The sequence below is a fragment of the Oculina patagonica genome, chromosome 13, assembly GCF_052425735.1.
Source record: "Oculina patagonica isolate OP01 chromosome 13, crgOcupat, whole genome shotgun sequence".
Taxonomy (NCBI): Eukaryota; Metazoa; Cnidaria; class Anthozoa; order Scleractinia; family Oculinidae; genus Oculina; species Oculina patagonica.
The window spans coordinates 1,294,608-1,308,685 of record NC_135770.1 but is presented as its reverse complement, the minus strand read 5'-3'; the positions used below and the strand labels follow the sequence as shown (position 1 = coordinate 1,308,685).

Below are 14,078 nucleotides of genomic sequence, written 5' to 3'. Positions count from 1 at the left end.
TGAGGGGGTGGGAGGTCTTAACTAGAATTTCCAGAGGGGAGGGGGGATTTAAACCAAAACACCTTCCATGGGAGAGGTATGGATATTTTGTGGAACAACACAGTAGGTAGCTAAGATCTGGTAAACTTTACCAGAGAAATGTCTGTTGTTTAGAAATGTCTCATTTTTCTTAGGCATATGGGGAAGGGCTGGTCCCCTGGGACCTCATCAGACAATCTGACATTTTTGTCTTCAATGAAAAGCTAAAGGTCCATAGTAGTCTACAGTTCTTTCCGCCACATTGAATCCACGTGCATCCTATTTTTCTGAACCAAAACAAACTGGGTTAAGCTTATATATATGGTTGAAACTCACTCACCAAATCGTCCGAGTATTTGCGACAAAGACGATAAAATGAGACCAATAGGTATTACTTTAACATCGTAAGCCTGACAGCAGAAAGTAATTACCGCATTACGACTATAAATTATAGCGTCACGATCAAATAGAAAACAGCCAAATAACCTTTGCGGTCGAAACTAACTCGTAGCGTGACAAGTTAATCTTCCACTACATACAGGCTGGATTATTTGTATTATTTGACCACGACAGCCGCGATTGTTAATGGAAGACTATGAAATCTCGGATTTACAATAAATCTCGAATATTTACCAACCTTTTGCCGTTATTTATTGATCTTTTAAAATAAAACTTTACTCACTTTCCGAAACACAAAATCGATAGTAAGGTAACGTAACGTAATATTTACAACTCCGAAGCATGGACTTGAATTATGAAATGGATTTTATGGACAAAGGATACAATGATTTCGTAGATATCCAAGCAAAGTCATTTCAGGTTGTGCTTTTGGTTCAACAACCTACAAAGAAACAAGAAAGTGTAGTGCTACAAGATAAAAGCTCTGAGGTGTGATGAGATCTAGATTTGTGTGCAGCAAATTAGGCTTCGTGAATGAAGACGTCTCAAAATGGCACATGAACCTTTCACTCACAACAAACTGACATACCTTTCTGCCATTGACAAAGAAAGTAATCTCTTCGCTGGTTGAAGAAGGCATTTTGTCACTCAAACTGTTGTTCAAGACTACAAATTTGTATGAATGAAAAGACGGTGCGATCTTCAGCAGTAGGTAAACACAGTCTCGTCCACGAAAGGGCCCTCAGTTCCACCGCCGATTTCGGCCACAAAACCCTGGAGTGCAAAAACAGAATTAACATCTCTTCTATTGCTCTCTTTTCAGAAAAACAGGATCAATGAACGTTACCTCTTTTTACTATGTACTCAGCAAACAAGAAGAGTCAAGACCACCGATAAATTTTGCGTTATGGGATCAAGTGTGGATCAGAGTGTGGATCAAGCCAAATCCAGCTAAAGAAAGCAGCCAGCCAATCAGAGCATTCGAACAAAGACAGAGGACACAATTCGCGCGGGAGACCCCACAGTAGTACAAATGTACATACCGTGTCTACACTAGAGAAACTGAACTCTTGCTGAAACGAAAAGTTCCACATTTATACTCAACTCTTGACAAAAGCGGAATCAGGCAACCGGAAATGGCGAGAGGCGGCCGTACTCGAATAAAGGCTGTAATATACTTTTCATATGAGAGAAAGGGAACAGCTTTTGTGCATTTCTGAGACTTTTCATTGCCCCATAACCCTCCCCTTCTCAGGCCAATTTATACCGTCGTTTGGAGACGCGAAAATCAAATACCAAAAATAATTGGACCAAGTTTTCACAGGAGCCCATTACACTATCGCGGCATGGAACAAAATATTCGCTTTACAGAGTAATTTTTGTTTTTCAAGTAGGGGGTTCCGCTTCAAAAATTAAAATTTCACATACTGAATCTTTCTTATTTTGAACGTTCCAACCTCGCTTGAGGCTGAGAAAAAATTTTGGAGCATGCTACATGAAGAACATACAACCGGCGCCCCACCCCCTCCCAAAAAATGTATTTTGGACAATCGGAAGACTGTAAATATCGGAAATTTAGCATAAAATGGATATTTGGGAGAACTACAGTTTGAAATTGCTGTTGAAACTGATGCCTCAGCATTTATTGCCTCAGTCGGAAGGAAAAAGGAGAAAATAAAACATAATTGTTTCCAGAAACACAAGCCGGCCAGGAACTCCCAAGGAACAAACAAAGAGAAGCTGGCTGTGAAAACAATTCCTTCAACCATGTCAACTTTTCGCTCTTGCTAAATATAAAAATAAAAAATGCCTATAATCTGGAACGTAAATTTAATTTTAAAACTTCCATGATACTTTTTTGTAATTGAATGGTTGAGCAGTTTACGAGCGAAGACAAAGGGAGTCCTCCCGCGCCGCGCGAACGTTACGTACATAGCCGAGTATCAGGCTTTTTTCCCTTCCCTTCCCCCCTCCCCCTCAGGAAGGCCTGATACTCAGGCTTTCTTTTTCGTTGCTAGTGTACAGTTCCTAGGAGTGCGTCCAACAAGTGAGCGCCACAAGGTCAAAAGAGGCGATTTTGCCCAAGCACGTAACGAGCAGAACTTGATGCCGCTTGATGATGCGTGAAACTGGCCCAGAGAAACTTTGTCCTTGACTTTAGTATTCGCTTTTAAGGGCGCTTGTGAAGATGAAAGCATGGGGAGATTGGGGAGAAAGAAATTTAAAGTCCTGCTTCGATTCTTTCCTTTTGAAAATTTCCTGTTGGAGCCTCTCCTGGGGAGAGTGCCAACATGCATGAATCCCCATGCGTCACCACAGCAGCTCTGTAGGAAATAATTTGGTATTATCCAGATCTCGGGAACGCCCCAAAATGTGACCTATTGTCCAAGAAAAAGTGAATCTACCAACGCAAACTTATAAAAATATTGGGAATCAAGAGTTAAAATAATAGAAGAGTCAAAACTTAATGGACGTATATCCCAGATGCGAGACTTCCTTTCGGAAATAAAAGCTGACCTTTGAAAATATTGCTGACATCATAATCACATGCATGACAACCCTCCCCCGCTTGAAATCAGATGCCGGCCTGGGGTGCGTTGCTAATGGTAACTTTTGTGTTACATGAGCCAATCAGAGAGCAGCAATTGTTATTATGTCTAAATTTGGTAGAGAGTCGTTTCAAGGCCGCCCTAAAATGCTCCGTCTGCCTCCTTTTGGCCTCTTCCCAACCGCAACGATTCGGAAGCGTCGTCGAAAACGTTAGGGTGAAAACCCGACCATTTTTTTAAGAATTTTACCGGACAAGTCGCCAAAATACCTCCCTTAAAGGAACTAGATTTCCCCCTCCCCATCTTTGACGGATTGGACCTGAAGCAAGAGCAAGAATCTTGCGTTTACTCGACATCATGTACTCCTATGGACGTTCTCGATCTGTATGAGTCAGGCGAATGGTCAGCAGCGAATTCACCGTGCTCTGAACTGTTCGAAGACGTCGATTTGAGCTCTGCTTCTGATCTGGACGAGAGTTGCACGTATCTGAACGACATCGCGATCGATTTTGCCTCTTATCTGGATCCTGCCACCCTGAGTACCAGTCCCGAAGATTTAAGCAAGTATTTAGCCCCCAAAGAAAGCAAACGTAGAGAAGTAGAGCCATATTTACCAGAAGTAGAGCAGGCATACGCTCCTGTGAAGATCGTAAAAGTAGATTCCAAAGTTAATTCCCTCAAACCGGCTGTGACGTATAAATCAACCCTGGCGAAAGACCCCGAGCAGAAGTCAAGCAGGCTACCCTCCATCGCTTCACAACTGAAGGCACCGAAATCTCGCCGAGCTTCGTCGTCTTCGAAGAGATCGTTGGAGAAAGGCAGCGATGAATATCGCATGAAACGAGAGCGTAACAACATTGCGGTCCGCAAAAGCCGATTCAAGAGCAAGCAAAAGTATGTGGAGACCCAGCACAAAGTTGACGAGCTAGAAGAGGAGAATACCCGCCTACAATCCAAGGTGGATTTTCTCACTAAAGAGCTCAACGTTCTTCGCAGCCTGTTTTCCACCACCGGAGCTTACAAGGATCCTGTTGTACATGCAGCACTCCTGTCTCACGGCATCCCGACTTCTCATGGACTTGTCGCCTCCCGTTAAATAAACCAAAATTTGGTTATGGAATTGTAAACTGATTGTGGACGTAAAAAACAAAAATGTAGATCTCTGGTTTTGATGAAGTTCGATGTAACAACACAGCCGAATAAATATGCAGATTGATCACAATATGGAGTGTGAGTTTTACTGCGATGTCGCCGGTAAAGTAGGCTTTCTGAATGATTTATGTTTGTGGTTTGTGCGTATGCTTAAACTACTTACTTTGCTAAAGCGACTTTAAGTTCTTTAGCGAAGTACGTTTGTATTTACTAGTTCTTGATGAAGAATTTTTGCCTTAGAGATGTGAGCTTGAGCGACTAAGCATGAATGTTGAGAAAGTGAGCTTAATTACTGTCTAATTTGCATTCTAGAATAACGAACGTTTCGTCAGGTTTAATTCGACGTGGAATATCAGTTGAGCATGACAAAATACAGTAGAACCCCGGTAACTCGAACTCTGAAGGGAAACGAAAAACAGTTCGAGTTAGCGGGGTTTCGAGTTATCGGGGTCGATTGATTAAGACTGAAAGGTGGGTTCAAATCCAAGGGAAATGGAAGTTAGTTCGAGTTAGCGGGGTTGTTCGAGTTATCCGAGTTCGAGTTACCGGGGTTCTACTGTATTGAAATTCATAATTAAAAGTTCCGCGATCGTTTTCACAGCGAGCATGTAATGGCGTTTCATACTTTCACGCACTGAATAACTTTTTTGAAACGAGCTGAAACGGCTGCCTCCAGAACAATAGAATTAGAATTTGTCTAGACTTGAGGACAGAATAAATGTCCCTGCTTTATATAAAACAGGCCATATCTTTTGTCTCAAAGAATCATTTGGATTTCCTTAACCTCAGCACGTTTTATTAATCGCTCCAGAAATAGTTATTTTACGCAGCTAGCTAGTCAATTGTTTAATTTGACATATTTACGTAAGTAAGCCTTAATGCGACTACTGGCGACCTTCTTTTGAACTATTGTTCTTTGGCCTTTGAAAATGGCTAATTCTATCAACTTGAGGATTGATCGATTGCTTCTTGAACGTTGCCGTTTTAATAAACGCTGTTTCACTTTTAACCCATACATGCCTTTGACCATGAGCCAAAACGTTTACAAAGTAACAAGTTACAGGAATTTAATCTACATAGTTGATCAGAATCAAGAACCTTTACACAGCTGTTTCTAGTGAGTGATGAATACAACTCGAGTCAATATTCAAACAATGCTTTTCACATAAAAAACACGAACCCACTTGAGTTCTCTAAAGCCAACTTGCCTAATTTGGCACGTTTCAGTTTCATATTGGGAGGATTTTGTTCTTGCAAAATGCAGCCAGAAACTTCCATCAAATGTCGAGAGTGTTGAGTTGTGTATATATAAATTATATATATTTGAGGTGTTGAATGGACATTTATTGAAACCAGGTTTTAAGAATTGCAAAATTGGATCCAAGTTGATTTGATTCACTCCTAGGAAAGCCTATTATTTGCTACTTTCATACCACCATAATCTCTAAACCTGCGATCAGGTGTTCTTTTTTTGTGGCGGGGGGAATGCAGCAACTTCTCTCTGATCTTGGATGACAAAAAAAAAATACCGGTAATTGGAAAAAAAATTCAGTTGACAAAGTCATTCCAAGAGCCCCAAAATGGCTTATCCAGAGTCATTCTGAGATTTGACCCAGAAAATTCTATACCGTTCAGGGCCATAGCTGCAGTGAGGAGAACTGTAGCACTTTCCTCAATTTTTCTTTTTTGGAGTGGGAAAGTAAATACCTAGGAAGAGAATTTACCATGGGCATTGCCTCAGTCAATGCCAATGAGTTTGTTTGTTTGAGTTTGTAGCTCAATAGAGATTTGTATAGTGTGCAAGATTATAACAAGCAATCTTCGACATAACACTGATCTCTGTAAATAAGCTACAGCATCAGTATGGAGATTTTGGACTGCATCTTGAATTCTCACAGATGAAAAAAGTCTGTTATTGGATGAAAATTTAATTAGAAAATACTTCTAAATTTGGGTGATAATTACTGGTAAATTTTGAAATTTACCGGTACTTTATTCCTTCCCAGGTGAACCTGAGAGTAAACTTCCTTTGCAGCTGTACGGGCCATAAATAATAGACGAACCATTCTTGAAATACAGCTGTAATGGGCTACTTAGCAAGGAAAAACGAGAGGGGGAAGAAGGCCCTCTCGTTTTTTTTTCTTCCTCACTCGCACACGTTTTTCGCTTGTCCCAAACTACCGAGAGCCTAGAACAGGCTACATACAACTAGTTGGGAAATTTGCCTTAATTTCAATTTTTATTCCAGGACTGCATTCCCTTTAGTTTAATTGATTATACCACATAGAAACAGAGGCCAGGTGTCAGTGAAATAATGAGGATTGAGTTCCATATCGGAATTCATGTAAAAGTGCATACACTGTCAAGAGGTATAGAGACATCGTGCAACTGTTTCCTCTAGATAGCAAGCCATTCACCTCTTAGCCTGCTCCAGGATCTTATTTTCCAAGGGAGAGCAAAGAAAGTGGGCAAGCGAGGAAAAAATGAGGGGGGGGGGGGGGGGGGGGGAGTCCTTGTTTGCCGCTTTTTTGGCTCTCCCCCACAAACCGAGAGCCTTGAACAGGCTATTCACCTCCCAGCTGTTGCATGTCTTCCTCTGCCCTGGAGGCAAGTTTGGAATGAGACAGAAACAGCTGTGCTGCACAACACAAACAGTCCGAGTTTCCCCTTTGTTTGTTTCCTATTGTGCTTGAGACATGTATTAAAACACTTATGAGGCGTGTTGTGGCTCACTGACAGATCTACTGTAGGACAGGAAAATATTAAAAATAGAAGCTTTGCAACAAACTTCGCATTGCAGCTGGGGGAGAGTGACAAATATTCTGGCAATTCGTTACTGGTAGATCAATGGGTGACCCAATCCTCTTGGAATCTATTTCAACGAAGTCCTGCTGCCACTAATGTTCTAAATCTCCCACGGTGCTTCCCGTTTATTACAAGTAATGCACGAACACCGGGCCTCTCTATGGGTATTTCCAAAGAAATTGAAGAAGTGAAGGTCATCGCGGAAAAAACAAAGATCTCAAGATTGAAGGGAAGATCTGAAATTGACCAAAAGTCATGTGATCAAATTGAACAGATGCAGGTATAAAACTGTCAAAACTTGCAAACACTACAGAAAATGTATGTTATTTCTAAAATTTGGCATTTGACCACATTTCAAGTTGCGATTTCGACAGTCACAGTTTACAGTCAATCTGTGAAACGAAGATCTGCTAAAAAAAAAGATTTGGTAAAAAAAATGTGAAGAAAAAGAAGACTGTGGGTACCGATAAAGAGGCTCCACACTGGGGGCCGGGGGCTTTTCTTTCATAGTTTTTATTTTATTTGGCTTTTCCAATGCATATTAAAAGAAACCTTTCTATACTGGCTTTTACACTAATTTGGGATCTGCTAAGAAGACATCTAACAGGATTTAAAACTATCATCTCAAGTAAAGGCAAATTTGCTTTAGCGGGCACAGAAAACAGTTGGTTGTACAAGACGCTTTCCATGGAGTTTTGGAAACAGGCAACATTGTTGTATAGCTAAAAATGTAGCGACAATCTTGATCCTGAGAACCCACAGCCGACAGAAACTACTGTAGCGCTGAAAGGGTGTATATCTGCGACAGCGACGTTTCCCTCAACAATAATTCAAATCCCTGCACTTGCATTGCTAGTCTTTCAATGAGGTGGCACATATTGACAAAGTCTAATTAAATAAGCAGATTGAGAATCTAAAATTAAATTCAAAACAAAATTGCTTAATTACATTCTTTGATTTGTGTTTATTAATAAACCAGATCAGAATGCATCAGACAGCACTAGATATACTCATTCAGGGATGTAGCTTAGAAAATAGCTGGCTTCTCTAGATCTGGCCTTGGCAGCTCTAAAAGTTAACCTAATTCTTTTTTCACATGAAATTTCAGCCAGATTTATAAGTTCTCTTTCAGTCAGTGAAATTGACTGGCAGCTGACTCTTAGCAACATCCCTACCCATTAATAATATTTAATGTGTAGATGGCAAAACTTCACAACAAGCACAGACTCTTGAGACAGTTTCATCACATTTTCAAACATCTAAAAGTTTGTCGAAAATACTGCCAGGCTGTGCTTTGTATTTTCAACTCTCTTCTTGGTGAACTTTGATAAAACAGTGTCTCCTATATTTGACATATTAATATTGAAACACCTCCTTGTGCCCATTTGTACCACTGGTCATTATTTTTATAAAAAAATAAAATACATTCAGTACATGTGCATTACTCTGTCTCCCACTATAGATTTTTATTTGTTAACATCACTGTTCACAAGGAAAGTTAATTTTCAGCAGCAATTTTTTGCCACAGCTGCCCACAGGCCCAAAACTACCTGTCCTATATTGTTTTTTTTTTTTATATATAAACTCCGATCGAAAAAAAAAAATGAGTACTGAACTGTTTATCATAGAAAATTCACTGATTCATTAGAAGAAAAAAATTTTTTATTTAAAATAATTATTTCTTGTGACTTCAATAATGCTTATACTGCAAATATGATGTTCCTTTCACATACAAAAATGTGCGATTCCAGGAGACATGCACAACCTACCATTGGAAATTCTGAGGAGAAGGGAGGTTTCAAAACTGGAACTTCAAGTGGGGGAGGAACGGTTCTAATACAAAACCTTCTGTGAGAGGGGTATTTTCTGGAAAAACATAATTCATGTCAAGACAACAAATTTCCATTCTGGCCTGACTTACAATGTAATAAATTTTTGCTGCACAAAAATCGTATAAGCAAGTCTTAAAAAAGATCAGAGGATCTATAAATTTAATTTAAGTACTACTTTTTGATACGATACTGAATCAGATATGATACTGTAAAAGTAAATCCTTAATTTGTGTGTCCCTTTGAAACCTAGGAGTTTAAAGTGTTGCACTGCAATACAAAACATACAGGTATGCATTGTAGTTGAAGTAAAAAGAAGTTGCACTATTTCATTACTACCACAAGCTTGCAGACAAATTATGAGAGCTATCAGAAATAAAGTTACTAATGAAAACCTATGGCTCCCAGTCGTCACTTGCACCTGAATGCATAGAATCTGTGCGATCAGCTCTCGGGGGAGCAGGAATCATCGCAGAAATCTTGTCCATGGCAGATCCTCCACCTGTTGCTGCGTCTGATGAGCCGCCAGACTCACCTTTGGACCCTGAGATACCCTTACGACGCATGGACAGTTTGGCAAATAAGTCACCCATAAGATCACCTCCACCTCCAGAACTGACGGCAGACTGCTCTTTTTCTGCCTTTTTCTTGAGCTTCCTCTCTTTGACATTGCGTAGTTTAGCACTGCCCTTACCACCTGCGTTGCGGATGGACTCCATTAAGGAGGCTCTGCCATCTGAAGCAACTGCTGCTGGCACATCACTTGGCACAGCTGCAATTGGAGCAGAAAATGAGTGTTACTCCATAACGAGTAAAAATGCAGTACAACAGCAGTTGTAAAACAAATGAGCCAGACACTACATTACCTGCTGGGGGTCCTTCTCCTGGTGGGGGTGGTGGAGGGGGTGCCTCTGGTCCTGGAGGAGGGGGAGGAGGAGGTGGTGGAGGGGGTGGGGGTGGCACACCAGGCCCAGGAGGAGGGGGTGGAGGTGGGGGTGCTGGAGCAGATGATGGTGGGGGAGGGGGTGGTGCTCCTGCTGCCTTTGGTACTTCCTCTTCAATGACATCTGGCAAGTCAGGTATGCTGGAACCAGGAAGTGATGGAGCGATTGAGGGACCAAGCTCTGCACTGTAGGGTTGAATAGAGATAAAAATGTAACTTAGTGAACATGATAAATGATGCTGCTGAAAGGGGTAACCTCAGAGATAATAATTTGACCTAGCTGCACATCCACAACTTAATTACTAACGAAAATAATGAATACATGAAATCATATATTTGAACTGCAGATGAAGAATAAATGAAGAGAAGATCCTCACATTTATGAACACAAAGCAGTTGCAAAAAGAAAGCCCGAAAAAATCAGGCTGCTGGGGCTCAAACCCTGACCTACGCGATACCGGTGCAGCGCTCTAACCAATTGGTTATTGGTTAGAGCGCTGCACCGGTATCGCAGAGGTCAGGGTTCGAGTCCCAACAAGCCTGATTTTTTCGGGCTTTCTTTTCGCAACTGCTTAAGTTGTGTTCATAACTGGGAGGATCTTCTCTTCATTTAAATTACTAACATTGACAACCGAGGTGGACTCCCCTACGTATACATGTATAAGCCTGGTGGTTTCTTGGAAGTCTCTTCGTCCTACCATAATATTATCACTGTAAAAGTTTAATTCTGAAGTGGCTCATAAAATGATGATGATGATAATGATGACAACTCATCATTACCATGGCTGCATGCTCCACCTGCCTAATGGTTGACTGATATTTATACAATGACTGGGAAAATTCTCGCCGGCATGCTCATTGGTTAAAAGTTAAGGTTGATGGGAGTATAGACCATGAATGTGACATAATCTGAAACATAAGGCAAATTTCGGTAAAACTTGAGAAATTGTCGCCACTTTTCAAAAACCAAAATTCAGCAAAATTAAACATACACCACTTTCATAATGGCGGCCAATTTATTTATTATTTTATATGTATGTTAATTAGCCCTACTGGCCTCGTCAGCATGTGAAAAATTCAAAAGAATTTTTACTCTAAAACGAGGCCAGTAGGGCTAATTAACATACATATAAAAGAATAAATAAATTGGCCGTCATTATGAAAGTGGTGTATAGTGTGTATGCTCTTCAGACTACGAGGCTATGCTGCTACGCAGTCAAAAACCCTCACAGGCACTGTTTTAATAGAAGTATCTTTTGTTTGGAGCCGCATACCGATTTACTCAAATAAGCGCCGCGACGCTTCTTAAATTTTTCGTGCCACAAGTGCAGCGCTTATTCAAGGGCGGCACTTATTTAAAAGTTGGACATCACAAAGAATCTTATCTTTTACAGTATTTGAATAAAGGCCTAGTGAAGTTGCACTAGCCGTCCTGGCAAAGTTCTTGGCCTTCACAACATTTACAGAACTTCATATTGTAAGAATGTTGGATAGAAAAACTAATGGGCGAACCGTAAAACAATCACTTTGAACTGCTAAACAATGATGGAAAGAAAATGTCCAAGTTTGTTATAGAGTTGCTTTGTAGTGCTGTTTTTTGTAAAACGGAATTCCTCCAATAAGCGCCACATCAGGACTGCAGCGCTTATTACAGGGCAGCCCTTATTTACTTTTTTGTTCCAAATGCAGTGTTATTTGAGGGCGCCATTTATTCGGGGGCGGCACTTATTCAAGTAAATACAGTAGGCAAATAGCCACTATTACAAGAGGTATTTTGGAGTGGCCGGGTGTTTGCAGTTAAGCCCTTACTTGTACGACAGATCATCAGCAATCCCTGGGAGATCAGGCAAGTACACCGGTACATCTATCTCAGGGACATCTCCTAAGTTAGGTACATAGAAGTAGTTTTGCGCTGTCATTCTGTCCAGTGCTTCGCCCTGAGTGATGGAAATTGGTGCAGCACCAATGTCTTCTTCTTCTTCCTCAATATTACTCCTTGTTTTGGTCACAGCACCAGCTAGTGGATCTAACATCACATACTTCTTGTATGGATTTTCAGTAGTGTTGAAAAGCAGCAGTGAACTCACAGAGGTAAGATTTTTTGGCAATGATCCTAACCCTTCACCTTTCATCTCATCTTGCTTCTTCTTTATATTCAAGTGAACATTGTAGAACTGGAGTTTTTCCTTCAGAGTTCGTTCGTCGACGGGAGTAAACTTCGAATTGAGGTTGTATGTTTGTCGTTTAATTTCTGCCAGTTCATTTTCTTCAGAATATAGTGTTTTGTACCGCTCAAGCTTCTCCGGAGCGGGGTATTTTGCGCTCGAGAACACTCTTGTAGCCTTCTTGATTCCCTTGATTTTATCGATCCTAGCTTGGGCTAAATCTGCGCGGTGGTTAATCGCTGCCAGGCGTTCCTTATTTTCCGCCACTCGATTACTGATTCGGGTAAAAATGTCCTTGGAAACGTTCTCCAAATGTTCCAGTGAATCCACAATTTGGTTTATTGACTCTTCTCTTCGTAGACTGGGTAAAACTAACGGAACAGTGTACGTTTGGACCGGCATAGTGATGGTTTTCGCTCGAAAAAGATTACCGTAAATAACAAACTAACCCATCAGCTATCCACCATGTTTAGTCACATGAGCTATGGACGAGGAAATCTGGGAAGGAAGAATCATTTTCTATTTTTGGACACACCCTCCCCTCCCCTAGGCTTGATTCTCTGTCAGGATGCAACCGATATACAAAACGAGCAGTGCTGTGGAACGGTCAATTCTAGCTTTATCAGCTGCTTATCACAAAACTCCACTGAGCTAAGGTGCAAATTGATGACTTCACAAGTGGTTCAATGACCGCGCCTCCAAATGGCGCCTAAAAATGCGCGTTTAGAATCGTCATGTAAAGTGAAATGGCACCTTGGATAAAGTGAAAGTAAATGAAGAAGCGTTCTCAGTGGTTAGAGCGTCCAACCGGTATTCAAGTCATGGGTTCGACTCCCGTTGGGGGAACTCGGAAAATCTTTTTTCCGAGTATTCAACTTGAGAACGCTCTTTCATTTACTCTCAATCGTCATGTAATTCATTCTTTGCCAAGCCGCAAGCAAGGACTGTATAAGCTATTCATGCAAGGAAGTAAAATCACAAGCCATGATCTTTATCAAATCAAATTATACAGATATAGGAACCGACCTTTTAGTTCCTTTTATTAAATTACTGAGGAATAAAAATACAAAGGAGCGAGCGAGTGAGCTGCCTCTACATTCATACTGCAATTCGCGGCAAAAAAGAGAAGTTAAATGCATACCGGCACATAAACCAAAGCCGCTCCATGCAATGTGACAGCACCGAATGTCCATGTAAATAAGTAGATGCACTTATGTGGGCATTTTGCAAAAATGTATTATTCTGCTTTGCTGCACGTGAAAAATTTGTAACTTTGATTATAATTAAAAATTAATGACGCGATTTTATTCATTCATGCGCACCTCAGCCCACTTTAAAGTTCAAAATTTCGCAACCGTCTTTTAGTTTGCTTCAACTGAAACTTTTGAACAAAGTTACATACACTTCGGGTTACGTTTGCCGATCTTCCGGCCTTCAACTTCAAGTAAACGAGTGTTTTGCTTGGACATTGAGCAAGAACTCCCGCGGCTTTCACGAACAAGCTTCTAAGAAGTTATTTACAAAAGGCTGGCCATGAAACTGACCCTTTGCTTGGCAGGTAAGCGAACTTTTCTTTAACGGCGTAATTAATTTACTCATGTGGTTTTCAGAATTGTCAGCATTTCAGCTACTGAACTGCACCATTCCTAAGTGGTAACCGAAAAATTTTGGTGGACAATAGTCTTTTCTCTTTTTTTTTTCAGAACATCTTTGGAGAATCTTTGGATACACAACCGCCATCAAGTCCAAGTATGAGGCCACAGACAAGACAGGAAAGGCAATGAAAAACTGAATGCCCGCCTTACGGAGGTAACTATTAAATTTAACTCTTGTCTTATAAAATCACCTAACAGATTAATTTTATTTGAGACTTTCAAAACAAGGCTATTTCTGAACATTTTTACTGACACTTTGAACGCTTATGACTGCGAAGCACTCACTTAATATTCTAATACATTACTTGCAAAAAATTTCCCACGTTAAAATTTCGGACGTTTAATTTTCGCATTCGGACGCTTTTTATCTCATTTCGGACAAATCTCGGACAAAAATTTCAAACAATTTGCTGAAACATAGCTAAAGCAAATTTACGCCTTCAAAACAAGATCTGTAAAATGATAGTTTCACTGCACCCTCAAGGTCTAACAGATACATGTACACCGATGGGAAAATAAACTGAAGAAAATTCTATCAAGCCGTTAATTACGTATCTCAAGCA

General features: G+C 40.6%; 3 protein-coding genes and 1 long non-coding RNA gene across 6 annotated transcripts in view; 1 reads left to right on the top strand and 3 right to left on the bottom strand.

Moving 5' to 3' along the window:
* LOC144636747 (xanthine dehydrogenase/oxidase-like) overlaps nt 1–1,364 on the bottom strand; it is an 89,432-nt gene extending 88,068 nt beyond the window's left edge. Inside the window, exons 1-3 of one of the 3 annotated variants that reach the window (XM_078495938.1) lie at nt 1,265–1,364; nt 1,007–1,191; nt 802–859 (exon numbers count right to left, since the gene is read on the bottom strand). In XM_078495938.1, coding sequence (XP_078352064.1) covers nt 802–859; nt 1,007–1,057 — 109 coding nt within the window. In that variant the 5' untranslated portion in view covers nt 1,058–1,191; nt 1,265–1,364. Of the gene's footprint in view, nt 1–131; nt 225–358; nt 746–801; nt 860–1,006; nt 1,192–1,264 lie in introns of those variants that run through there. The other 2 variants (XM_078495939.1, XM_078495940.1) reach the window with 2 other exon arrangements.
* Nucleotides 1,365–3,122: 1,758 nt separating this feature from the next.
* On the top strand, nt 3,123–4,188 carry LOC144636789 (uncharacterized). The gene has a single exon (XM_078495990.1). The coding sequence runs from the start codon at nt 3,334–3,336 to the stop codon at nt 4,060–4,062; it is 729 nt and encodes a 242-aa protein (XP_078352116.1). The 5' UTR covers nt 3,123–3,333; the 3' UTR covers nt 4,063–4,188.
* A 3,232-nt stretch (nt 4,189–7,420) lies between these two features.
* The window catches only part of LOC144636796 (uncharacterized), a 30,958-nt gene continuing 24,300 nt past the window's right edge, over nt 7,421–14,078 (bottom strand). Inside the window, exon 2 of the long non-coding RNA XR_013567624.1 lies at nt 7,421–7,961. This is a non-coding gene — a long non-coding RNA (uncharacterized LOC144636796). The remainder of the gene's footprint in view (nt 7,962–14,078) is intronic.
* Nucleotides 8,683–12,328, bottom strand: LOC144636765 (WASH complex subunit 1-like). Its single transcript, XM_078495960.1, has 3 exons — nt 11,505–12,328; nt 9,619–9,881; nt 8,683–9,524 (listed from the first exon to the last, which is right to left on the bottom strand). The coding sequence occupies exons 1-3, from the start codon at nt 12,260–12,262 to the stop codon at nt 9,148–9,150; spliced, it is 1,398 nt and encodes a 465-aa protein (XP_078352086.1). The 5' UTR covers nt 12,263–12,328; the 3' UTR covers nt 8,683–9,147.